The sequence below is a fragment of the Dunckerocampus dactyliophorus genome, chromosome 2, assembly GCF_027744805.1.
Source record: "Dunckerocampus dactyliophorus isolate RoL2022-P2 chromosome 2, RoL_Ddac_1.1, whole genome shotgun sequence".
Classification (NCBI taxonomy): domain Eukaryota; kingdom Metazoa; phylum Chordata; class Actinopteri; order Syngnathiformes; family Syngnathidae; genus Dunckerocampus; species Dunckerocampus dactyliophorus.
This window is the reverse complement of record NC_072820.1, coordinates 34,904,784-34,930,452: the sequence shown is the minus strand read 5'-3', so window position 1 is coordinate 34,930,452 and position 25,669 is coordinate 34,904,784. Positions and strand designations below refer to the sequence as shown.

General features: G+C 42.5%; 2 protein-coding genes across 2 annotated transcripts; one reads left to right on the top strand and one right to left on the bottom strand.

Moving 5' to 3' along the window:
- Positions 1-119: 119 nt before the first annotated feature.
- LOC129173031 (sulfotransferase 1B1-like) lies at positions 120-4,453 on the top strand. Its single transcript, XM_054763463.1, has 6 exons — positions 120-285; positions 1,931-2,028; positions 2,123-2,249; positions 2,708-2,802; positions 2,869-3,013; positions 4,301-4,453. Exons 1-6 carry the CDS (start codon positions 243-245, stop codon positions 4,339-4,341), a joined length of 549 nt encoding a protein of 182 aa, XP_054619438.1. The 5' UTR covers positions 120-242; the 3' UTR covers positions 4,342-4,453.
- A 51-nt stretch (positions 4,454-4,504) lies between these two features.
- On the bottom strand, positions 4,505-16,283 carry atp2a1l (ATPase sarcoplasmic/endoplasmic reticulum Ca2+ transporting 1, like). The gene is made up of 23 exons (XM_054763404.1): positions 16,009-16,283; positions 15,600-15,617; positions 15,424-15,506; positions 14,845-14,949; positions 13,361-13,499; positions 10,621-10,701; positions 10,462-10,547; positions 10,090-10,387; positions 9,849-10,015; positions 9,687-9,775; positions 9,494-9,596; positions 9,291-9,422; positions 8,699-8,815; positions 8,408-8,626; positions 8,210-8,321; positions 7,836-8,059; positions 7,524-7,744; positions 7,240-7,442; positions 7,081-7,166; positions 6,864-6,997; positions 6,660-6,777; positions 6,024-6,141; positions 4,505-5,153 (listed from the first exon to the last, which is right to left on the bottom strand). Exons 1-23 carry the CDS (start codon positions 16,124-16,126, stop codon positions 5,137-5,139), a joined length of 2,988 nt encoding a protein of 995 aa, XP_054619379.1. The 5' UTR covers positions 16,127-16,283; the 3' UTR covers positions 4,505-5,136.
- Between the last annotated feature and the right edge of the window lie 9,386 nt (positions 16,284-25,669).

Sequence of the window (25,669 nt, the reverse complement as noted above, 5' to 3'; positions counted from 1 at the left end):
ATCGTTCTAAATCAATCAATAATGTCCTTGAATCGTATCGGCAAAACCGAATCATGATACAAATCGAATCGTTATTAAAACAAATCGTTCCACCCCTACTAATCACACATTATTTTTGCCTTCATGTTGATTGATGTTGTACTGCTTTGTGATAAGGGACAACATGGACCCAGGAAATCGTGGATCTGCTTCTTCACAATGGAGATATTCAGATCTGCAAAAGAGCCCCCATACTGGTTCGAATGCCTTTCCTTGAGAATTTAGCTCGAATCGGAATCCCCTCAGGTTTGTAGACCAGGATCAGTTATGTATTTATACAGTAAAATCGTTTGATACGAGTTGCAAAAGTATTCATACCCATGAGCAACACTTAATTTCTTGGCACAGAACAAAGGAAAAGTGTGTTTCTCCTGTTTGCATGAAAGCAAAGAGCACAAACATGACAATCCATCACTGTTTTTGTTCATAGGCACTCTTTACTATAAATAAATTGCATAAGTCTGTATTTCATTGTTGCAAAAGTATTCATATCATTGCACCAAAGTTGTCATTTTTAGTTGAAAATGATTGCACACCAAAAACTATTGCATCACAGTGTCACAAGCCTGCATTTACACACCTGTGACTCGTATAGGCTTCATTGCTCCCTATCAATTTTGCCCAATAGTCACCTGTCCACCATCATCTCATGCTTGTCAGCAGACAACAGCCATGAAGTCGAAGGAGCTGTCAGAAGACCTCAGAAAGAAGGTTCTAGAGAAGCATAGAGATGGACAAAGCTAAGCAGCCATCGCAGGTTCACTCAATGTGCCAAAAAGTACTGTTGCATAACTGGTCCAGAAGCGGAAGCGCCATGGTACCACTGTGAACCTCCGAAGGACAGGGTGTCCCTCCAAGATCACGGCAAAAGGCAAGAGGAAACTGCTCAGGGAAGCAAGAGCAAAACCCTCCGTAACTCTTGAAGACCTGAAACAGTCCCTCCAGGTTGCTGGGACTAATGTACACAAGTCCACTATATCCCACACTTTACACAAAGAAGGTCTCTATGAGCGTGTTGCAAAGAACAAGCCATACCTGAAGAAACAACATCTCAAGGCTTCGTTTGCAGTATGCTACCACACATCTGAAAGACACTCCAGCGATGTGGGAGTGATCTGGAGTGATCTGGTCAGATGAAACTAAAATTGAAGTTTTTGGTCTGAACACCAGGAAGCATGTTTGGCGCAAAGCCAACACAGCTGGCTCATACCATCCCTACCGTGAAACATGGAGGTGGCAACATCATGCTATGGGGCTGTTTCTCTTCCTCCGGTCCTGGTGAGCTTGTCCGTGTACAAGAGACTATAAATAGTGCGAAATACATTGACATCCTGGAGAAGAACCTCTTCAAGTGTGCAAAAACCCTGAACCTTGGGAGAAGTTTTGTCTTTCAGCAGGAGAATGATCCAAAACATCCAGCTCGAGTGACACGAGAATGGCTCAGGAAGAAGAACGTGAAGCTTCTAGATTGGCCAAGTCAGAGCCCGGATCTCAACCCAAGAGAAAACCTGTTGTGGGATCTGAAGATTTCCATCCACCGAAGATCACCAAGGAACCTGACTCAGCTGAATCGGTATTTCAAAGAGGAGTGGGCGAAACTGTCCAAAAACATTGCGCAAAACTCATTGCTGGCTATCCAAAGCGATTGGAAGCTGTTATTGCTGCCGAAGGAGCTGCAGCCAAGTACTGACTACTGAATACTTATGCAATCTTTTTATAGTAAAGAGTGCTTATGAACAAAAACAGTGATGGATTGTCATGTTTGTGCCATTTGCTTTCATGCAAACAGGAGAAACACACTTTTCCTTTGTTCTGTGCCAAGAAATTAAGTGTTGCTCATGGGTATGAATACTTTAGCAACCTACTGTACATCTTTGCTGTAAATCCTCAGGTCTTGTTCTCCAGAAGACAATGGATCCTCCAAGAGTTATTAAAACACATTTGCAGTTTCATCTCATTCCACGGAGCTTTTGGCAGAACAAATGCAAAGTAAGCTGACTGATGGGGGATATCGAGGGAATGAGGCGGGGTTGCAAGAATGTGGACGAACATCCACTCCTTCATTAATAATGTGTGTCTGAAGGTGATCTACGTGGCTCGCAATGCTAAGGACAACCTAGTGAGCTACTTCCACTTTAATCACATGAATCTCACCCACCCCGAACCTGGACCCTGGGAGGGCTACATCCAAAAGTTCATGTGTGGACAGGGTAAGTAGAGAGGAGTGTCATGATTGTCGTTCTCAAACTTTTTACGCCAAGTACCACCTCAAAAATATTTTACTTAGCATGTCACTTGTACTCGCAGGTAAGGGGCTTGTAGTGTTTGGGGCAAGTTTGTATGTGTGTGATTATTCCTTACGTGTATATTTTTTCAATAGAATTTACGTTTAAAAAAATCTCTGTTGTTCCTGAGTACAACTAGATGGACCTCGCACAGAGCTGATCCTGCAATGGCAATTTACATACGCTTACAAAAGAAACTGAATGGCATTCTTTTTACCGTTGTCTTAATTTGTAAGAAAACATGTCACCCAATTCACATGGTTAACAAATTACAAACAAATGAAAAAAATCTTACCACAAATAATAATAACGCGTACCACAGCTTGAGCATCCATGACGTTGAATATTTGAACATTTAAGTGACCTGCATGTTTTTCCTGCAGTGCCATGGGGCTCCTGGTATGATCATGTCAAAGGTTACTGGCAGGAGCGAGAAAAGAAGAACATTCTTTTCCTCTTCTATGAAGACATGAAGGAGGTACTTTTCTGTGTTGCATGCAATATAAACACAACACAAACATTTTTCACCCACTTTTCCATCAAGAATCCCCGTCGTGAAATAGAGCGCATTATGAGGTACCTGGACTTGTCGCTCTCTGATGATGTCATCAGCCGCACCTTCAGCCGCAACTACACCTTCATTCCCCAACCAGTTTTTGACCATTCCCGCTCTACCTTTATGAGAAAAGGTAACATTTCACACATTTAAATCTTTAACATTGAAACTATTATTGAATAAGAACTTTTGTGTTATTTGTAGTATTAGCATGTCAGATTTTTTCTTTACATTGTGCCTTTTCACTCTATTTTCCCATTTCCTCACTTGGGACATCCCTGGTCTAGAACGTCTCAAATTGTGGCATACGTACCACTAAATGTAGCCCATGTACCACCAGTGGTACTTGTGCCACAGTTTGAGATTAATATATATATATGTATAATTATATTAGAGATGACATATATGTGTATAAATTAAATTAAATTCATTTGTATTTGCATTTAATAACTTAATTCAGGGGTCACCAACATCTCAATCACAATCCACTAATCAACCTTCGGGACTTTGCCGGTCGAGCACGAGAATAAGAAAAAATGTTATTATTATATGAGTGCCCTCCTCTCCCGGAGAGTGACCAACAGGCACGCATGTTGACCACTGAACATGCCCGCACGTCTCGTCGCTCTCCATGCATGCAACCCGCAAGCTCCAACCAGGAGCCAAGTCCCCAAAACTCGGCTGGAGGTACCAGCGCACGCACACCGGCTTGCCTCCCCCCGCAAGTAACAAGCATTGAGCGACAAGCGTGCAGAGGTTGAGTGAGGGAGCAATGGTTTGAGAGGCCGCAGCGATGTGCCTGCGCACACAACAGTAGTTATTGAACATTAATATGGCTAAAAAGCTGCCTTTGCTACCTCAACATTAAGACACAAATTAACACAGGTCACGAACAGGTGGCCAGACTTTCTCTTTCTGAATTTTTTGGGAGACAACAGAATTTATGGTTCCATTTATCACAGCAAGTCTTCCAGGTCCTGAAGCAGCAAAACAGCCCCAGACCATCACACTACCACCACCATATTTTACTGTTGGTATGATGTTCTTTGTCTGAACTGGGGCATTACTTTTCAGCCAGATGTAATGGGACACACACCTTCCAAAAAGTTAAACTTTTGTCTCATCAGACCACACTATTTTCCCAAAGGTATTGGGGATTGAAAGATATGACTTTTTTTTCCTCGTAATATACTTTTTTTTTTTTTTTTTACTTTGTTTTACTTTGCTTTATTACTTTATTTTCATAATGTTTGGACTTTTTTCTTCTTTTATTACTTCATTCATGTAATGTATTGTAATGTATCTTGATAGCTGTTTTCTTTTGTGATTTTTACTGTGAATATGGCCCAACTTCTCCTTTGTAGCGTCTAACACTGTTCTCCACTGTTCTCTTCTAAATGTTTTTCTTTGTGCTCAACAGGTGTAGTTGGTGACTGGAAAAACCACTTTACGCCCGAGTAGGCAGCAGAGTTTGATGAGCACTACGAGAAGAAAATGCGTGACATAAACATACCATTCAGATCACAGCTTTACACCATTTAAAGCCAACAAGGACTTGGATGTAAATGGGTTAATACAAAGCAAAAATAAGATGAATAATCAATAAAATATGCTTGACAATACACATTTTTCATCATCATTTTATTTAATCTCATTGCGTAAACAATATATAAGACCAAAAGTGTTGAGACTGCGTGGACATACCCAACATCTGTCGAGAGACCACTGACTGGCACTGCCTATAAATATATAAAGAAGCCCTGGCAGCTGGATGGATGTTGGCTTTTTTCTGCCCTTTCAATTATGTCATTAATGCAAGCCCACACTAGATAAAGCAGGGAGGCTGCACAAGACAGTAAAGACGAGAATTACAAGTCATGAGCTGGAAAGTCAATCATAGGAAAACGGACAGAGGACACAAAAACACAACAGCTGAGAATATCCAAGTTTAACAAAAAAAAAATCACTTTAATACATATGTTATTTTCATAGAATAAAATATTAAATACTTTAATTTGCAGGGATGTCCCCATTTTTTTAAATTTCAATCTCCTTCCTTATATAGATAGCTATTTTTAAAAAATAGATTTTTACACATTTTGTTGGGGTTTGTTTTTTTTTGCACATTTCCCTGTGTTTTATCTTCTCTCCTCTGTTGGTTGGTTGAGTAGGGCTTTATGGTTGTGATGCTCCTCTCTCTTTCTCTTCTTCGCCTATTTCTACCCACCCTTTTTAAGATCTCCTTCTTCTACACCTCTACTTAGACTCTGTACCTACCAGAGAGAAAAAAAATCAGTTAGAAAGGGGAACGGAATGGTGGGACAAAAGGAAAAGTGACGAACGAGGACTTGAAACAGCTTTGCAAATGTTTTTTGAGGGAATAACTTCCCAAAAAAACCCAGGCAAGCAAGGAGGAAAGATGTTCTCTTTGTTCACATCAAATCTAATGAAAGCAAGCAACCTAGGACCTCCTGAGAACATAAAACATTAATTAAATTAACAATAATTGAATGACATTGAACTTTACTAACAAATTTCGTGCCAAAACTGTACATCTAATAAAAACTATAATAAATCTCGCTAATTATGCCAATAAATGGCATAATTGACACAATACAGAAAGCTTTGCTACTGAATAAGTTATCATGCAAATGCTGAGAGCTGGAACTCAGATGGGGAGGAACTCACCACTGATTTATCCGAGGTCATGTAACACCAGTAATGCATAAAAACAAAGGGCTCCGACACATATATAAAAGTATAAAAAGCAGCAAAGAGGACAAACTATAACCATATACCCGCAATTCATGACATGCACCATGGATGTGCATGAGGTCATATGGGACGAAATGACAATAAAACATGCAAACAAACAACATTTACTGGCGGTATGTAGTGGCTTAAGATGTATAGTACCTTGCTTTAGTTACAGGCTAAACGATGATGGTGGACTGAATTAGTCTGGAAATCAACAGAAAGAGTTAATGTAATAATGAATGGAGTGTCAATGATATGAAAGGTATGACAGAACCTGGAGGATGGGATCACAGTACAAGATTAAGGTAAAACGTTATAATATTGGTTATCAAAAGAGATCAGGGGATCAAATTTGTTAGAAAGAGCAGAAGTGCAAGAATACTTACTCTCAACATAGTTACGGGCGACAAACTTCAACACCTCGTCAATAAGGATGACGGGGAAGGAGAGTTTGAGCACAACCATCCACTGTTCCACAGTCAGATGGGTCAACTTGAAGATCATCTGAAGGGGGGTGCGAAGAGTAAAGGGTCAGTGCTGTACCATATAAAGTCATTTATTTAGCATTAATTCACAACACACATTATCGGCAATGACGTAGACCGACAATCTCGCTCCTCATACAACTCAAACCCGTACTAGCAGGCACTTTGGCGACGTAAGCAAGGAAAGACTCCCGCTAAGGAAGAAACTGCCATCCAAAGCAACACTAAGTGTGGGGTGGACATCTGCCTCAACCAGTTGGGTTGAGATAGAAAGACAAAGTCGAGGGACAGATGGCGACTACACTTCACAGAAGGAAAGGAAGCACTCCAGCACAGTGGACACGAGCCGCACCAGGAGATTAAAAATCTACAGAAAACACCATCAAACAGACTGTGACGAAAGGGACTGAGGGAGACTAATTCCTGTCTTCCATCTTCTTCCAAAATGTTTCAACCAGCACAACACTGCAAATTCCCCAGAACCTCCAGTATTTCTACAAACTGTCTGGAGCTGAGGCTCTTTATGCATGAACTTACGGGCAGAGGGTCAACATAGATGATCATGAAGTGCAGGGACATGGACAGGGTCATGGCGGAGAGCAGCCAGAAGTTGCTCCATGGGGGCATGCGGATCAGGGACTGGTTCTCAGACAAACTTGAAAGAGATAGGAATGCATTAAGCAATGAATAGATCTGTGGTCTTACCTATCTTTCACACCCATGCTGTTTTTGTGGCAGTACCTGTTGAGAGCATTGCACATCTCAATGGTGACCAGCACGGACAGAGCCATGGTCATGGGAGGAGCAGCCTCAAAGATTTCGCATTCAATGCCAGTGAAGTCCTCGTTCTCATCATGGCACTGCATGAAGTGGGACTAAAGGGAGAAGGTAGAGAAATTTTGGTTAAATGTGTGTTGGAGAAAGTGAGATTGCGGCATGGCCGACAGACAACACCAACCAGCTGGTGGTAGGTGACCATGGGACCAGTGGGGTCGTACAGGAACCACCAGGCAGCTCCACCAACAGTGGCAGCACCGACGTACCCTGCGAGAAGACACCGGTGTGGGTAAAAAATTTAACAAGCCCCAAAAGAAGATCATCTCTACAAGCTACATACCACCGATGGCCATGTATCTGAAGAAGAGCCAGCCAGAGATCAGGGGCTCCTTGGGAGAACGTGGGGGCTTGCCCATGATGTCCAGATCAGGGGGGTTGAAGCCCAGAGCGGTGGCAGGCAGACCATCAGTCACCAGGTTGACCCACAGCAGCTGCACGGGGATCAGAGCCTCGGGCAGACCCAGAGCGGCGGTCAAGAAGATACTGTGCAGGACAAACAAGAATGGATCAAACAACGGCACACCTCCAGACTTAAGGTGGATGAAACATGGCGGCTTCCCTTACCAGACAACCTCACCAACATTGGAGGAGATGAGGTAGCGGATGAATTGCTTCATGTTGTTGTAGATAGCTCTGCCCTCCTCAACAGCAGCCACAATGGAAGAGAAGTTGTCGTCAGCCAGGACCATCTCAGAGGCAGACTTGGCAACGGCAGTGCCAGAGCCCATGGCGATGCCAATCTCGGCCTTCTTCAGGGCGGGGGCATCGTTCACACCATCACCGGTCTACGGGTGGCAGGAAAACAAGTCTAATGACTTGTCTAGTTTGGGTTCATCATCATCAACATCATCATCACCTGTGGTTGAACGTTCTTACCATGGCAGTAATGTCATCATAACCCTGCAGGAACTCAACAATCTTGGACTTGTGGGATGGCTCCACGCGGGCAAAGCAGCAAGCTCTACGGACAGCCTCGGACTGCTCGTGGCTAGGCAGGTCATCAAATTCACGTCCAGTGTAGGCCTTGTCAGCAACATCCTCATCCTCCTTGAAGATGCCAATACGGCGGCAGATGGCGATGGCGGTTCCCTTGTTGTCACCTGAAGAGTGGCAGGAAACAGAGGGAATAAAGACTTGCAATACGATGATGTCACTGTACTTTGCCTGAGCTATCAACTATATCACGATATTGTACACCGCATATACCCATATGATACCCAGATGATTCACTTCCAACCCATAATACTAACCAGTGATCATAATTACACGGATTCCGGCAGCTTTGCACAGCTCGATGGAGCCAGTCACCTCTTTACGAGGGGGATCCAGCATGCCCACGCAGCCAACAAAGGTCAGGTCAGTCTGAAAAGAGAGGGTCCTTGTTAAGAGAACATACTGTATTGTCACGGTCGCAACACTTGGATGAGCAAGGTCCATCGAGCGCGCACCTCATAATCGGCAAACTTGGTGGAGTCCTCCAGGTTCATCTCTTCTGGCTTCAGAGGGGTGTCGCGGGTGGCCAGAGCCAGACAACGCAGGGTGTCACGGCCGGTACCCCAGTCCCTGATGACGGCCATGATCTTCTCCTTGATGGCGTTGGTCAGGGGGACGCGGGTGGTGCCCACGCGTACATATGTGCACCTTTCAATCACACCCTCAGGGGCACCCTGCGGAGGTAGGTCGTTTATAATCATCTTCTAAAGCAGCAAATGCAAGTGTGTGTGAGAAGAGGGACAAACCTTTATGAACATCTTGGCGCCACCGTCACCCTTGGTGGGAGTGCAGTACACAGACATGGACTTCCTGTCACGGGAGAACTCAAGGGTGAAGTTCTTCTTCATCAGCTGCTTGACAACCTGGTGGACCAAAGATAGGCCATTAGATACTCAGGGGTGCGGTATAAAGGGGGACAAGGATCCTTTTAGTATGTGGATATCACTTGGGTACTGGTTTTGTACTCTTGAGGCTTAATAGTTGCATAACATACATATTTAGTACCTTCTACCCAGAAACAGGTACAAAAAGTTACCTCAAAGTCAAATTATGAAGTTCCACACAATAGATGAATATAAGTAGACCTTGAAGCTGTTTTACTGCGCACCTCAGTTAGTTTTGGTATTTGTGGGTAAATGACCAATACCAACCAAGGTCCAAGACCCAATCTAGGCAAAGGCACTCCAGAGGACTAATTACTGCACTCGTTGGTGTTTGCAAGAACAATAAGGGTGCAAAAACAGAACCTCTACGGGTACTACCCTTGTCATGCCTTAGTGGTCAGTAGTGCTGGACTAGATTACAAGAATCCTGATGATAAAATAAGAGGACTCTTACGGAGCAGCAAGCATTGGCCCTCTCAATTCTGGACAGGTTCTTCACGTTGGTGTTGAACACGTTCATCTTCTCAACCAGGCAGGACAGGGCGGTCTCAGTAGCCTCACCAACCTTCTCATAGATCTTCTTAGCCTGCAGGAGACAGATGTTGGTGATACGGCTCCACTGTTCTGCGTCATATAAGCTGTAGTAGTGAACTCTACCTCGTTGTAGTCCAGAGAGGAGTCGTTGCACAGGGCGCAGATGGTGGCGAGCTCAACAAGGCCGTCGTAGGAGCTGCAGTTGGTCCTTGCACCACTCTGGGAACTGCACAAAAGAAAGTAATGGAAATCAGAGATGGTTGAAGCGCAACTGACCGTAACATTTGGTGGTTCTGGTTTGGAATAGTTCACTTACACCTCGCCCTCAGGGGTGTACTTGGAGCCAGAGATATCAAAGGCATCAAGGTCAACATGGCTGCCCTCGACGTTCTTGACAATGAACATCTGTAGAACAGGAAATGGTCAGGTGTTTCATGTCAAGTTGTAATGGCTCCAGTGACTTTTTAAGAGGACTCACCTTGGTCACACACATCTGGTTGGTGGTCAGGGTACCGGTTTTGTCGGAGCAGATGACAGATGTGCAGCCCAGGGTCTCCACAGAGGGCAGACTTCTGACGATGGCGTTCTTCTTGGCCATACGGCGGGTACCAAGGGCCAGGCAGGTGGTGATGACAGCAGGCAGACCTGGCATACAACAGAGGAACTCGTGAGAAACCACTAGGACTTACACTGTGTAAAACGTGGTTCTTCCGTCTTACCCTCAGGGATGGCGGCCACAGCCAGGGCGACGGCAATCTTGAAGTAGTAGACAGCACCACGGATCCATGAGCCTCCGTGGACAGGGTCGTTGAAGTGGCCGATGTTAATAGCCCACACGGCGACGCAGATCAGAGAGATGACCTTGGACAGCTGCTCGCCAAACTCATCCAGCTTGGCCTGCAGAGGGGTCTTCTCCTGCTCGGTGGCGGCCATCTGGTCACGGATCTTGCCGATCTCAGTGGAAACTCCGGTGGCAATGGCCACACCGATGGCCTTGCCAGCAGCGATGTTGGTGCCCTGTGGTGGAGAGGAGAGGAAGCTATAACAGAAGTTCCAAGAGTACGTCATGATGATGGTGGAAAGATGCATACAGAGAAAAGCATGTTCTTCTTGTCCTGGTTGACAGCTCTGGGGTCGGGCACAGACTCTGTGTGCTTGATCACACTGACGGACTCACCTGGGGGATGAAATTTAGCTTAAAAACTGCCAACAGAGGCACACATATTAGTTTATCTCTGCTGTCCGCTCACCAGTGAGGATGGACTGGTCAACACGCAGGGTGGTGGACTTGATGGAAACAATCCTGATGTCAGCGGGAACTTTGTCACCAACTGGGAATCACACAGAAAAACGTATTATTGATCCCAAATACTTGACAAGATTCTGCAATTGAAAAAATAATAAGGCTCACTTTTTATTATTACTTATTACTTACGTCAGACAGGTATTAAATACAAATGTAGTAGTAGTCGTAGTAGTAGTAGTAGTAGTGAGAAAGGTTAGTCATCTTGTCCAATTAATTCAATTATTTTTCGGGGTACAGTGTTCCCTCGCTCCATCGCGGCTCATCTTTCGCGGCCTTGCTGTTATGCGGGGTTGTTGTTTTTTAAGTATCTTTTTTTTAAACAGCATATGAACGTGCATTGTGTTCTGTGTCCTGATTGGCTAAGAGAGAACCCGCCCATTGTGTTCTGCGTCCTTACTGGCTAAGGGAGAACACGCTCATTGTCTTCTGCGTCCTGATTGGCTGTAGACCATTGCCAATCAATCGCCTTTGTGCCGCACTGCCATGTTTCCAGTTGTGTGATCGGTAGTAAACAGCTTGCAGTGACTCTGAACTCTGTATGTTTGCACGTCTTCTCCTCGACAAAACCCACAATGTCGACGAAACGCTCTGCACCCAAAAGGCAGAGGAAGCCAACCATCGCACAAAAAAGTTGGACTTCTGGACATGCTGAAGGAAGGTAGCAGTTAGGCGGCTGTAGGACACATTAGAGAATAAATTAATCTTCGGTTCAAGGAGGAGGAGGAGGACGAGGAAAATAGGACAACAGCAACAATATGTTTTCGGTCAGATGAGTGAAATACGCGTGACCCACTTAATTTCTTGTGTCCAACCTCGTAGGTTGATCATTACAATTCAAACAAAAGTTTCAACTTTCGGGAGAGAAAATGTGAGAAAATGTTAATGCCTGTCTGAGAAAAGTGTACAAAGTGTATGGTGAGGGGTTTTATAGCCTTAAAACATATGTAACAATGGCAAAAAAAATCTAGTTGGCTACTTTGCGAATTTCACTTATTGCGGGCTATTTTGGGAACCAATCCCCGCGATAAACGAGGGAACACTGTTTTGCTTAGCCTTCTGACTGTCACGCACATACGGGTGAGTGTTGTTCACATGGCTCCATTAGCTGCCGTTTGACTGATGATCACACCGTGAGTCTCGACAACTAATCATACTCTGTCAAGTGTTTGGTCTTCAAATGCCGTATTAAATTAAAGCTTTTTAACGTGCTACCCCCTCAAGATAGTTTTCGTGGCATGTGTTGGCAGTTAAGTTCCACACGGCAACATAACTGTTTTTGTTTTGGCACGCCTGCGCACTGTGAAGAAAAGTGGGAGGAGGATGCTGCCCAAGACACTATGTTGCACGCAGGGGTCGCTGCGGTCCGCAATAGTCCTCACCACAGGTGATCGGCTTTTGTGATTGCTGTTGAAAGGCATTTATCGGCATATGCTGATCATGTGATTTTCCACGGAAATCATGTGATACTGATCGGTGGGCGACTGATCAGCGCATTCCTAGTAATAATTACTTTTATACTGAATATAAAATACTATGTTTGTTGTTATTGTTGATTCTTATTATTATATCTTCCCAATTGGTACCTTTGTAAGATTTTAAAATAAGTATATATATTTTATATGTACAGTATATGTTTTTTCTCCATTACTTTGTGAGTAATGCATGAATATTAAAACCAGCGCTGTTTAGTCCATCTTGTGCCATTTAACAGTATTATTGGAAAGGTAGCTTGCAGTGGTGCGCGCCATTAAATAATAAAATGTTGATCAATTATTCATTTTTATCTTTGTCAAGGCAGATGTTGTATTTATTAAATGGTGCAGGTGTACCTAATGTGTACTGTAGCCATACTGACAAATGTGATGACATTCTCCGAGAACAATTCTCACACCCCATAATATTCATGTGACTGTAAGGGAGAAACTCTCGCAACATTTCTACACTTGATCCATGGATTTCGTAAGGGTGCGGAGGGTAAACCGATGCCTGGGGGCCAGGAAGGGGGGCTGCAGTGTTAGGTTGTCAGCCGGAGAGGGGCAACAGGTGGACAAAGTGGGCACGATGGCAGGGAGGGTGGGTAGGTTAGGGAGAAGCGGTGCAGCAGGTGCTTGCCAGGGTATTTATACTTTGTGATTTTGTTTTGCTCCAGTCAGCATGTTTTCACAGCCGAGCAGCTTTGCATCGCCTTAAAAAGACATGGGGACTTCTACCAGCTCGGCCACTTTATTAGGTACGCCTAATGGAAGGGACTTGCTACTCAGATGTGATAATAGTATTTTGTCTGTGGTTTGTAACACTAGGAGATCTCAGTGTGAAGGGAGCATTGACATATGAAGGAATTTTGGATGCAGGTGTACCTAATGTGTCCAGTGACACTTTTTAAACACACTTCTGTAAAAGTGAATAATAGATGTCCCTTGATGTCACCTGACTTTCACAATCGTACATGTACTTGGTAAATGGTAACTTGGTACGTAGGAGCACACAGCGCTATCAGTAATTGCTGAGACATGGTGAAGGGATAGGATTAAATAAGCTCTGCTTCTTCCTACTCCTTTCCAGGTGAGGTTGACTTGTGCAAGTGTAAATACGAGACATACCTAAATGTAACTTTGTTGAGCATCTTTGAAATAAACAAAACCACTGCCACAGAACTCAACTTAAACAATGTTAACACGTCTTACCAGACACCTCCACGATGTCTCCAGGGACGATTTCTCTGGCCTTGATCCTCTGCACACTCTTTCTGTCAGAACGGTAGACCTTGCCCATCTCAGGCTCATACTCCTTGAGAGCCTCGATAGCATCCTCAGCATTACGCTCCTGCATGACACACACACACACACACACACAAACACATATCAGTGAAACACAGAAAAAGGAGGTCAGCCACTGGGATGTCAACACGGCTACGTAGGATATAAACATCCACATATTGCATGCCTTTGTAATGCATTGTTCAAGCTGACAATAAGGAATGATAAATGCTGTGGTACTGTCATTCATAAAAAAACACAACACTTGACAAATACTTGGCATGGGGCTGTGATAATGTTCCTGCACTGACAAATGTCTAACAGCGGTGCCAAGCACTTAACGGCATGCCTGCAGAGGTGTTTGCATTGCACAGTGGGAATGCTGCTGCTGCAAAACATCTGGCATCAGCACATGCACATTCTGCACAAGTCACTGAGGAGGGTACAACAATCATGTTACTCATAATAAATATTTACAATCATTTTATTATTACTTACATTTTTTCTAAAATATTTTAATATTTTAACATATTGTTAAAAATGTGTTTAAAGTGTTTTTTATGATGATTGCTGCATTAATGCATATGATGCATTTTAAAATAATAATATATAATGCTCAGCTGAGATTGAGCATTATTAGCATTGTTAGAAACAACCCTCCGTGTGACACAAAATGATACACTGCTGAAACCATTATAACAAACAAAACATACATGAATAGATAATAGCTAATTAAAAGTAAGTAACACTACTCATGACTAATGGGGCTCAAGCTGTGGTACACAGCCTCCATCTGGTGGTACTTAAAATAAACAACATTAAAAAAAAAAAATTATTCATATTACATGCATACAACTACCCAAACATTTGCTAGAGTAGAATTCAAGTAAAATGTTCCTGTCCTGGCAAAAAAGGTGGTTGCAAAGGTTTGAGATCTACTGCAGTAACTCATACTAACTCATTTTTGGGTCTGACTAGATTGTGCAGGCATACTGTACCTAATAAAAAATAAATAAAAAAGATATAAGGCATTAAAAAAAGTATTCAATAAGAATGTTTTTTAATTACATTTTTCATGCTGAATGAGTGAACAACAGGAGCTCTTTGCTTGCCATTTACTCACTACGTGGGTAATGCAGTGCAATGTTCCTATACGGCGACATAACATTGTTTACGAACACGAACGGCTTGCTAAACGGGGGAACAACATCAACAACAATCGGAGCAGTCAAAACAACTATTTAGAGCCTCGCAGCTGCAAAAAGTGATAGCTGAGCAGCACAAACAGCCAGTAACCCAAGCTTGTGTCCTTTCTGACATCACCTCTGTAATGGGATATGTGTTATTGCCCAATGTGCCAGGCTAGGCTAGGCTAGGCTAGGCTAGGCTAGGCTAGGCTATGGATGACTGACCTGCCAAACTCCGACCACAGCATTAGCGATGAGGATCAGGAGGATGACAAAGGGCTCCACGAAGGCAGTGATGGTTTCCTCACCTTCTTCAAACCAAGCCAGAACCTGAACGACAAAGAGGGAATCAGCATGTAATAGGAGGGCCATGTAATAGGAGGACAGTGTAATACAAGTATAATAAGTGAGTACATTGATGATAATCAGATGACGGCATTGTTATTCTTATAATTGGATCTCCTTGCGACTTAGAGTCCATCGTTCCTTCCTTGAGTCCTGACCTTTTCCCGAAGGATTCAGTTTCTCTCCTCAGCTTCGGGCCTAACCTTAAAATAAACCTCCTCAACCCCCACCCCTATAGCATCCTGACCCCCCGCCCCCCTTACCCTCCCTCCCTCACCCCTCAATATTCGCCTTCTAAGGCCATCATGACAGCTGGAGGGGGTGAAAGCCCGCGGCAGGAATTAATACACCGAGCCCTTGCAATTTGTCTCAAGTTGTCATCCTCTGACATCTTGCAAGAGGGAGGGGGGGACAAGAAGTCTCGACCACCTCTTAGAGTTTATAAATATCAGTACTTACAAAAGAGATGCAGGCGGCCAGCAGCAGGATTCGGACCAGCAGGTCTTCAAACTGCTCAATGATCAGCTCCCAGATGCTCTTGCCTGTGCAAAAAAACAGTGCATCACCATCGCATGAAGGACCCTGACCTTGGATGTGTGGCCCTTCAGTTGATGAAGGTCACTTTCGACACTTACCTTCCTCCGCTGGCAGCTCTGGAAGGTCCCACCGAAAAGAAAGGAAGGGAGAAAATTCAGTGTTTTAGTTCTTATGAAATATTCTAACATATCATTGAACACCTAAGCCATCCAAGGGCCCACCCCTTTGAACCCTGCCTAAAATTATCTGACCCCCCCTTCGCCCCCCCCATATATCAAGCCAGGAAGCTTCTTGAGCCGTCACCTGTCTCTCTCGCTCTCCAGCCATCTTCTTTGGCAATCTTTAAATAGCCCTTTAAAGCCCTCAAAGATCTCGGCTTCTCAATGTCTCTCTGCGTGTCAAACCAGCTGTTGCTACAAGGCCTCGCTAAAAAAGCATCGCCATGTAGGACCCCACCCCCCAAGACCCCTACCACCCCTCATGTTGCACTGTCCAAACTCCTCTTACCGTTGTAGCCGTACTTGTCCAGACTCTTCTTGAACTGGTCTGGGCTCAGGCCGGTGTTCTCGTTGACGCTGAAGTAAGCCAGGCATTCTGCCGGGGTCTTTGTGTGTGCGTTCTCCATCCTGTTTGGATAGACAAGGGTCGGTCCGTGTGACGGTGCCTACCCGTGCTGTCTGGCGTCTCTGCTGTAGTCTACAAGTGATGATGTGCACCCTTGATCCACCACCCTCGCCCTTCAAGTGTGGCACCCTGCAATTCAGGAGTGCTGGTCTGACAGAAAGAGCGAATAAGTGCATACTTGCCCAGGGTTTTATACCACCTAAGGGGTACCCGGATTGGTGGACACCCCCTCTGACACACGCCTTCAAATTCCAGCATGGAGGGTGGCGGGGCACGGTGATGGGGAGGTGTCAGGGGGTGCGGCTTGAGGTGGAGCGATGAGGAGGTGACAGGGACACTTGGAAAAGGAGGTGAAGGAGTGGTGGGGCTAAGGAGGAAGGGGGGGCAACTGGGTCTTGGGGTGCACGGAGGGCGGGTGGTGTGACCACCACCATGGATGAAAATGAGATCTGTTTTTGGAACATGCATGGTCAGTGGAATAAGACGAAGAGAGAAGGTGAGAGAGTGAGACAGAGGGATCATCAAGCAGAAGGTTTTTTGGGTGGCGGGGCTGGCACCCAGTGAATGATGGCTCAACTGGTTCCTGCTGAGGATGTTAGGGGAGGTTGGGACAGGGTTAAGGACAAAAAGCGTCCAATCTCCCGTCAAATTTACTGAGCCAGGAAGTCACAGATTTAGACGAGGGTTTCCAAACAGGGGTGCTGCCGGGGATTTTGGACAATTTTTTTTTACTTTTGCCCATATCAGTCATGGGCGCTTTTCACCAACTTATGTCACCCCTTCTTGGGGTCGTTACCCAAAAGGGGAGGCACACAAATGTCTGTAGTAGTAGTAGTAGTAGTAGTAGTAGTAGTAGTAGCAGTATGTGCCCTTGATCTAAACTACATCAGTGCTAGACGACAGATAAAATGAGCATGTAGTGGAAGGGAATGGGACAGGAATGTGGAGACTAAAGCCAGGATGACACATAATCGCACCGCAAAGGAGAAGCCCTGGTAGGAGACGAGGGGAGGGGAGGAAAGAGGAGGAGGGTGCTGGTGGCAGTGGGAGATGAAATTGTATTCCTCTCTTTTTTGTTATGATGAGCGAGAGAAGATACGGAGTGTGCAACACATGAGCTGGGCACACAAGCCCTGCACTGTTTCACAGGTGTTACAGAAGCACTGTTGGTCACATCATTTGGTACACCTGGTCATGTTTAGTGCAGTTTTGGTATTACATGTTATTCATTCATTATTTTGATCAATGCACACACGTTTCCTTAATAATGTGCTCTGAAATGTAGTTTGTACATGTTATTGTGTGCATTTATGTTTAAAAAGGGGGGCATTTTTATTATTGTTATCATTTTATCATATTTTAGTTACGCAGTTTGCCTCAGCGGTATTTTTTTTGATTTTCAAAATTTCTCAAATTTTGAAAAAAAAAAAAAATTCTCAACAATTAATTCTTGTCCTACAAAGAATTATCATAAAAAAAAATGTTATTTTTTTTTATATTTTATTGTTTATTTCCATATTTTTTATGTTATTTTGTTTTATATTTGTCTTATTGCTTTGCTATTCTGGCCAATATTTCTTGCTTTTCTTATTTTTTCAACCAAAAAAAAACCGAATCATTTCAAATGAACTGAATGATTTAGAATAGACATTGAGCTCAATTTTGACTCTACTTTCTTATTAGATTTTAAAATTTTATTTATATTTTTTTCCCAAGAGAAGCTACTGAGCTGCAATATTCGTTACCCCTTCCTCCATTTTGAAACACTTCATTTTTAACATTATTTATATTTTGGTTTTGGCTAGAGATGATTGAAAATATTGGAAACAGCTATCAGTATGATGCAGCACTGCCAGAACTACAGCCATAATAACAAACATTTTAGAATGTTAAATTCCTCCCTGGCTGTGCCAATCATAACTGAGCATTATGGGTAAAGAGTGCCTGATTAAAGTGTCCTGTTAGTGGATAAGAAGTGTGACATGAAAAGCTCCAGTGTTGATTTACTATTTGTTTAAACAGCAGTAAAGTTTCATAAACAAGACGGTGGGGGCTACGGGGCTCTTCAGTCGGAGTGGAGGGCGTGGGGAAGGGGTAGACATCAAGTTGCTGCTGCTAATCAATAACGTGCAAGTGCATGTCGACCATCAGTTTGCTTAAAGAGCGAATGATGTAAGTGTAAGACCAGCACTGCTTTAGCATTGTTGAAAAGTATTCTTACTCTGTGTTACATTACATTTACTGTAAGCCAAATTGTGCCATTAAATCAGTTCCTTTCATGAGGGAGCCACAGTATTTGCGTCTATACGTACATTAATACTTCTGTGTCAATATCCTAATGCAATATTTAATTAATATAATTTTTAAAAACAATACGAGTGCAGTTTGTGTTTACTGTGGTAGAGTTTGAGACTGGAGGCCTGCCAAAGCACGTGTACTGATTTGCATTAAACACTTACACTCTTTACCCTCGGGACCAAATTAGTCACTTTGACTCAAGGCTGTAATAACTTCATACCCATAATTGGACAAAATATGCAATATTTTCCAAAAATTAGGTGAAACAGTTTTGGAAAATCTTGCATATTTTGTGTGTGCGTGTTTTTTTAAACTTTCTGTAGTTAGGTCTGAAGTCTCCTAAAGATTTGCTGCGGTGAAAGTGGAAAAAAAAATCCATTTTCATACACTCTTATCAGAGGGACTATTATGGGACCAAAAGGTAAAAAGTGTAACTTCATTTTAAAGGGCCCTAAATGTGGTGAATATTGTTTGAGTGCAGAATTTACCACAGAATTACAAAGTTTTACAGGAGTATTTTCATTTGAATTATTACAAGTAATAGCAGTAGTATATTGTAAATATAATTAGAATGTTTGATCATACATGAATAATGGCAATAAAGTAGTTCCGAATTGAGAAGGAATCTATAAACATGTACAAAGTTCTTCTTATTTTAAAACCAGTCTTATTTTGCCAGAGACATTTTAAGAAGACCTCTTTGAGGAACAAATGATTGAATGACGGACCTTGATGTCTGCTTTAGGACTGATAAAGCCTCTCTCTCAGTGTAGCCTTGAATTCTACACCGGGCTTATTTTGACATGTCATTCAAGCTATGCGAGCTATTGACATTATGCATCACTTGCTTTAACCGTTTTTTAAATGATGCCACCATGGCATTTGTGGCCACATCAATAAATACCAGCTTAACCCCTTAATTACAACTGTATAAGCATTAAACAGGAGATAGATCGAATTAAATCATTTTTTAATGTAAAAATGTAAAATTATGTTGATAAATTTGTATCAATTCACCCCCTTCCGCCTCACATTTTTATTAACAGGACCCATTGGAATTTTGTATTGAGTGCTTTACAACACAACACAACACAACACAACAATGCTAACCAACTTGAGTTGCTGAATCCATTTTTTTTAAATATGCATAAATTTTTAAAAAATTAAATAAATACCTCCCTTATCCTCAAATGTATTTTTTTATTTATTTACTGTACCCATTGGAATTTTCACTCTGCTGTGTCATTTTGTATTGAATACATTACAACACACAGAATAAACAGAAATACTGCAGATAGTAATTATATTTAATACAGAGTATTATCCCCCTGCTGTGTGACATTGTTGTATTCCTATAAATAGGAAGTCATTTTGGGACAGCTTTCATTTTTGTGGTGAGCTGCTGATGCCCCCCAGATTCAATGCTCAGTGGGAGAAAATAACATGTTTGATGTCAAATGTGAGTGAAAAGTTCAAAGAATTACTGTATTCACTTTCAAATGTACTTTTTGGTGACATTTTTGTGTCATGTATGTTCTCTGGTTGGTCTTCAGCTGTTGTACAAGCGTTCTGACCTCTGAGATTTTAAGAGGGTGGGGGAGCTGGGATCGGGGTCAGCCTGTCAGTGTCTCCCTCAGGGCAGAGCAGTGACATTTAACTCAATATCCCAGAAGGATAGTATTTCCCACAGCGCCCCCCACTCCCACCCGTCCCACCCTGTTTCCCTTCCATCTTCCGCCTGTGTCAAAGCCACGACACTACACTACACTACACGGACACCCTCCCCACCCGCCTTTGCCCCCTACATCTTCATGGGGCGCTAACATGCCAGGACATCTTGCCAGGTTTGAGGGATCACCGTTTGCCACCTAAAGCCATCCACCAACCCCCCGGCCATTCCCTCTTACACTATCCGTGTTGCCAGTTTTGAACAAGTGTTAAGTAGTGTGGTGGTCGGTGGGTGGTGGTGGTGGTGGGGGCGGTGCAGCTGCATGAATGCATGGCAGTTATGCAACCAAGGAGCATCTCCATGCTGACTTGCAGAAGCAAAATGAGACGCGATGGACACTGTGTGAAAAATAACATTGGGGAACACCTCCTTAATGTCTTCTGACAAGGACATTTGTGATTATTTAGTGGGAAGAGTTCAGGAAAGGCCCTTTTTGGTTGCGCTACAATGAAAGTTATGAGCAAGGCCCATTTGTTCCACATACAGTGGTGTGAAAAAGTGCCCCTTCCTGATTTTTTATGTTTGTCACACTTAAATGTTTCAGGTCAGCAAACTAATTTAAATATTAGTCAATGACAACACAACTGAACAAAAAATGCAGTTTTTAAAAGACATGTTTTATTATTAAGGGAGAAATAAAATCCAAACCTACATGGCCCTGTGTGAAAAAGTGATTGCCCCCTAAACCTAATAACTAGCTGGGCCACGCTTAGCAGCAACAACTGCAATCAAGCGTTTGTGATAACTTGCAATGAGTCTCTTACAGCGCTGTGGAGGAATTTTGGCCCAGTCGTCTTTGCAGAATTGTTGTAATTCAGCCACATTGGAGGGTTTTCCAGCATGAAGCACCTTTTTAAGGTCATACCACAGCATCTCAATAGGATTCAGGTCAAGACTTTGACTAGGCCACTCCAAAGTCTTCATTTTGTTTTTCTTCAGCCATTCAGAGGTGGACTTGCTGGTGTGTTTTGGATCATTGTCCTGCTGTTGAACCCAAGTTGGTTTCAGCTTGAGGTCACGAACAGATGGGCAGACATTCTCCTTCAGGATTTTTTTGTAGACAACAGAATTCATGGTTCCATTTATCACAGCAAGTCTTCCAGGTCCTGAAGCATCAAAACCACCCCAGATCATCACACTACCACCACCGTATTTTACTGTTGGTATGATGTTTTTCCTGAAATGCAGCGTTACATACAGTATACGCCAGATGTAAAGGGACACACACCTTCTAGAAAGTTCAACTTTTGTCTCGTCAGATCACAGAGTATTTTCCCAAAAGTCTTTGGGATCATCAAGATGTTTTCTGCCAAAATTGAGACGACCCTTAATGTTCTTTGTTCAGCAGTGGATTTCGGCATGGAATTCTGCCATGCAGGCTGTTTTTGCCCAGTGTCTTTCTTATGGTGGAGTCATGAACACTGACCTTAACTGAAGCAAGTGAGGCCTTCAGTTCTTTGGATGTTGTTGTGGGGTCTTTTGTGACATCTTGGATGAGTTGTCGCTGCGCTCTTGGGGTCATTTTGTTTGGCCGGCCACTCCTGGGAAGGTTCACCACTGTTCCATGTTTTCGCCATTTGTGGATAATGGTATTGGTAATGGTTTAATTTACTTTGAACATTCATACAAGTTACATTGGAATACACCACATAGTACAATTAACAGTTCTACATGTCCAAAAAGGAGGAACAGGCAAAGCTTATTTGATCTGGAATTTCCCCTTGTGGGACTAATAAAGGCATATCTTACTCTTATCTCACCCCCCATCCGTTCCGCATCAATTGCAATACATTACTTCATAATACAATAGATTCATTTGTAATTGTAATTGCAATACATTTGTTCACTTCCCATTTTCCAAATGCACTCTTTGCTGATTTAAAGTAAATAAGAAAATGATTAGATAATATATAATGTGGTAAAATAGGAGTCAAGTTTCTTGTCTTTGTAAATAAATTATATAAGTCATACATAATAAACATGAAATAAAAATGAAAATAATTGATGAAAGCGTTGATAGTTGACAGAAACATAGTTGGATAATGAGCGAGTACAGACAATGTACAAAACTAACCCTCTGATTCCATACCATTCTAGTTTTGTAATAAGTATATTACAATATATTTGTCAAATCCATAAATATTGCAGCTGTGCACTTTCTGTGGTCTATAGCATAAGTAATTTCAATCAGTGCCATGGAAGTTGACATTTTAGCTCTTTATCCATATTGACTGCCCGCAAGTAATTCACTCTTATTAATAAATTTGTCCTGCCTGTTGTGGAAAAGCTTTTCAATGATTTTGGAAAATTGTGGTCATAAGGAAACTGGTCGGTAGTTCATGAATTGTTGTTTGTCTCTGTTTTTGGAAATTGTAACTACCGTTTTCATTTTGTTGGAAAATGTACCATTCTGGAATGGTAAGTTACTCATGTACGTTAGCGGTTCTGCGATCTCGTTGACAACCTTTTTTATTGTTTCCATTTGAATTCCTTTACAATTAGTTGTTTTTGCTTTACATTCATTGACAATATCAATGTTTTCCTTTTTTGTAACTTCAGTGCGGGTCATGGAGTTGGGATTCACGTCTATACTTTCATTCCATTCCTCCACTGACCATAATTTTGAGATCTTTTCTTCCAGTGTTGGTCCAATATTTACAAAGTAATTGATCCTTTCAAATACCTCGTTCATATTATCATTATTAGCATTTCAGTCTGTGAAATAATGACGGCAATTTGCTTTTTTAATACCATTCCTAATAATACTGTTATGCCCCAAGTTGCTCTAATGGGGCTCTCATTGTGGTTGGCTGGAGTCCTAAAGCTTTAGAAATGGCTTTTTCACCCAAGGCCTTGTAGGTTTGGACTTTTTTTTCCTCCCTTTTCTTCCCTAATAAAAAAATAACTAAAATCTTTGAGGTCTTACAAGTTGTGCATTAAGCATTGAACATGTTTGACATGCATTCAAAATTAGAGAAGCTCGAAAGATCACCTGTAAAGGTTACACAGCAGTACCTTTTAGGTTCTTCCTGAAATGTATCTGAAATATCCCTAACTTCTTGTGAGTAGTATGTAACTATAAATTTCCCTCCTTCAGCCTCATGTTTATTTATTCTCATTAAAATGTTCACTCTGGTGTGTATTTTTGTATAGGATGCACACTTCGCAAAGTCCACCGCCCCCATGTAGCCGACATGTAATTTTTAATTTTTTAATTTTTTTTCATAAGACTATATTCTGCTTCAATTGAATGCATTATTCACTTATTTTAAATCGCCAAAAGGAAATCATTGTGCTGTGCAATGTTGTCTTGCTTGCAACTTTGCTAAATTTAAAAAATGAAATAAAAAAATACAATATTTATATTACGAATTACAAAAAAAGTCTCCTCCTTCAGCCTTGGTTTTTATTTACTAGTCTCATTTGAATCCCCAAAGGGAGGTTGGTATAATGAATAAAAGTTAAGTAATTCTAGACCAGTGGTCACCAACGTTTTTGAGCCCAGATCTCTGGTCTCGGCCGTGAACCTGCAAGGGGCTGCGTCAGTCCTAATGAGCAGCGTTTTTGGATGTGCACATCTATGGAGTTATATTTGTGCCTTCATTTTGAGGTAGCAGAGGCATATTTGGAGCTACATTAACATGCAATAATTGCTTTTGCGTGAGCAGGGACATCACTGCGCTCTGTCACACACACTCTCTCAACCTGTGAGTGCTGCGGAGCAGGGCGAGCGGGCGTACGTGTGTGTGCTCATGGTACCGCCGTTCGGGTTTTGAGGACTGAGCTCCTGACCGGAGCTTGCGGGCTCCGTGCCTGGATAGTGGCAAGGCATATGCACGTGTTCAGTAGTCAAAATGTGTGCCTGTTCGTCACTCTGCGGAAGAGGACGGCACTGATGTAATCATTTTTTTTTCTCTAATATTCTCACGATCGACTGTCAAAGTCCTGAAAGATTGACTAGTAGCTTGCGAATGCCGGGTTGGTGACCCCTGCTCTAGAGTGTCTAAGGAGAAATGACCTACTGTATAATAAAAATAAAACAAAGTAAAACTACTCACCATTTCAAGATGTAATTGAGGAACAGGAAGGTGTGTGCAGTGTGATACTGTCACCTAGTGGCGTTTTATAGGTACTGTTGGATTGAAAAATAATTCTAAATATGGAGGCAAAAACACATCTTGACATTTTAAGAAATTGGTAAGCTGGGTTAAGAAATAGTGGCTCATCACACTAATCTTTCAAAAAATGATCCCTGAGCTGATGTATGCTGACGCATAGATGATGATTTGAACTGGACTTTTTCGTCACCTGCATTTCCTCCATTAACTTGACCTCATTATGCAAATGAAAAGACCAAAGAGATGAATTGAAAAACAGTGGTGGTACTGACAGTGAGGACATAATTAGTAGCGGCCAATAAGGCAATGGATAAAGGAGATACAGCACCGGTGTTAGCCGAGTACTTTTGACAGCATTAGCTAATAGTAATAATAGAAGTGGCAGCTGAGTCTGTGAATCCAGGATTCCTCAGCAGATATAAATAGAGCAGGTGACACTGTGCTGCTGCTGGTGGACATGGCACCACGGCAGCTTTTTTTTCCATTTCACAAAGTAGAACTCTTTGCAGACAAGCTAGGAGATAGTTGGTTGAGAACCTGCTTGACTCCACTCATGTTATTCGTATCCAGTAATGGGTTCAGGAGTCCCCCACTACAGGTTGTTCACACCATTCCTCACACTTGAGGCTGCAATATAGAGTACGCTGGGGAGACAACAGCAACTTTCTTTCTACTGAAGGATGCCTATTGATGCCAAAAATAATTGGCGCACCTAGCAACATCATCTTGCTCTCAAATTCTCTTTTCCACCAGATCAGCTTCCCCACTTCTGTTAAACCATTAAAATTCACAATGTGAATACACCACATTATATATAGAATAGAAATATCTTGTTGCAAACAGCATGCAGGATTGCACGAGCATAAACAAAATCCCTCTAGAGTTTCACTCGTAAAGTGGAAGGCCGCATACCGGGATATATGGACAGCATTACTATCCCGGGGATATGAGTGTGTTTAACAGTCACTGGACACTTCATTAGGTACGCACGCATACTAATGAAATCCAATGAAGGAGCTGTCAGCGAGAGAGGAAATAGATTGTGCAGGTGCGCCATAAAAGGTGACTGAAAATGATTAAATCATGATAAAATGTCAATTTAAAATTCAACTGGCATACACTGGACACCCCCTGCTCTCCCCTCCCTGCGGCTTTCTTCTTCACCTCTCACCTCATTGGTCCATTTTGGAAGGCCATGTGATGGACAGAGCGTCTTGAAAGAGGGTGTTGATGACAGCAAGACGAATGAATGCAAAAAGACCCGAAGAAATACCCAAGAAGGAAATGGGATCCTTTTTTTTGATAAATATAGAATGTGGGACGCTTAAGAGACCCACTTTTCAACATGACCCACCTACGAATCAAGCGAGGGTATATGTCTTATTTAAAAATAAAAGTA

What these genes read in the sequence shown, in the direction of transcription:
- atp2a1l (XM_054763404.1), bottom strand. Translation starts at nt 16,126, where the DNA reads ATGGAGAACGCACACACAAAGACCCCGGCAGAATGCCTGGCTTACTTC. An exon ending in AGACATCGTGGAGGTGTCTG is followed by an intron (nt 10,702 to 13,360) that starts GTAAGACGTGTT and finishes TGTGATTCCCAG; the next exon opens with TTGGTGACAAAGTTCCCGCT. An exon ending in CCAAGTTTGCCGATTATGAG is followed by an intron (nt 8,322 to 8,407) that starts GTGCGCGCTCGA and finishes CTCTCTTTTCAG; the next exon opens with ACTGACCTGACCTTTGTTGG.
- LOC129173031 (XM_054763463.1), top strand. Translation starts at nt 243, where the DNA reads ATGCCTTTCCTTGAGAATTTAGCTCGAATCGGAATCCCCTCAG. An exon ending in TCGAATCGGAATCCCCTCAG is followed by an intron (nt 286 to 1,930) that starts GTTTGTAGACCA and finishes GTAAATCCTCAG; the next exon opens with GTCTTGTTCTCCAGAAGACA. An exon ending in TCTATGAAGACATGAAGGAG is followed by an intron (nt 2,803 to 2,868) that starts GTACTTTTCTGT and finishes TTTTCCATCAAG; the next exon opens with AATCCCCGTCGTGAAATAGA.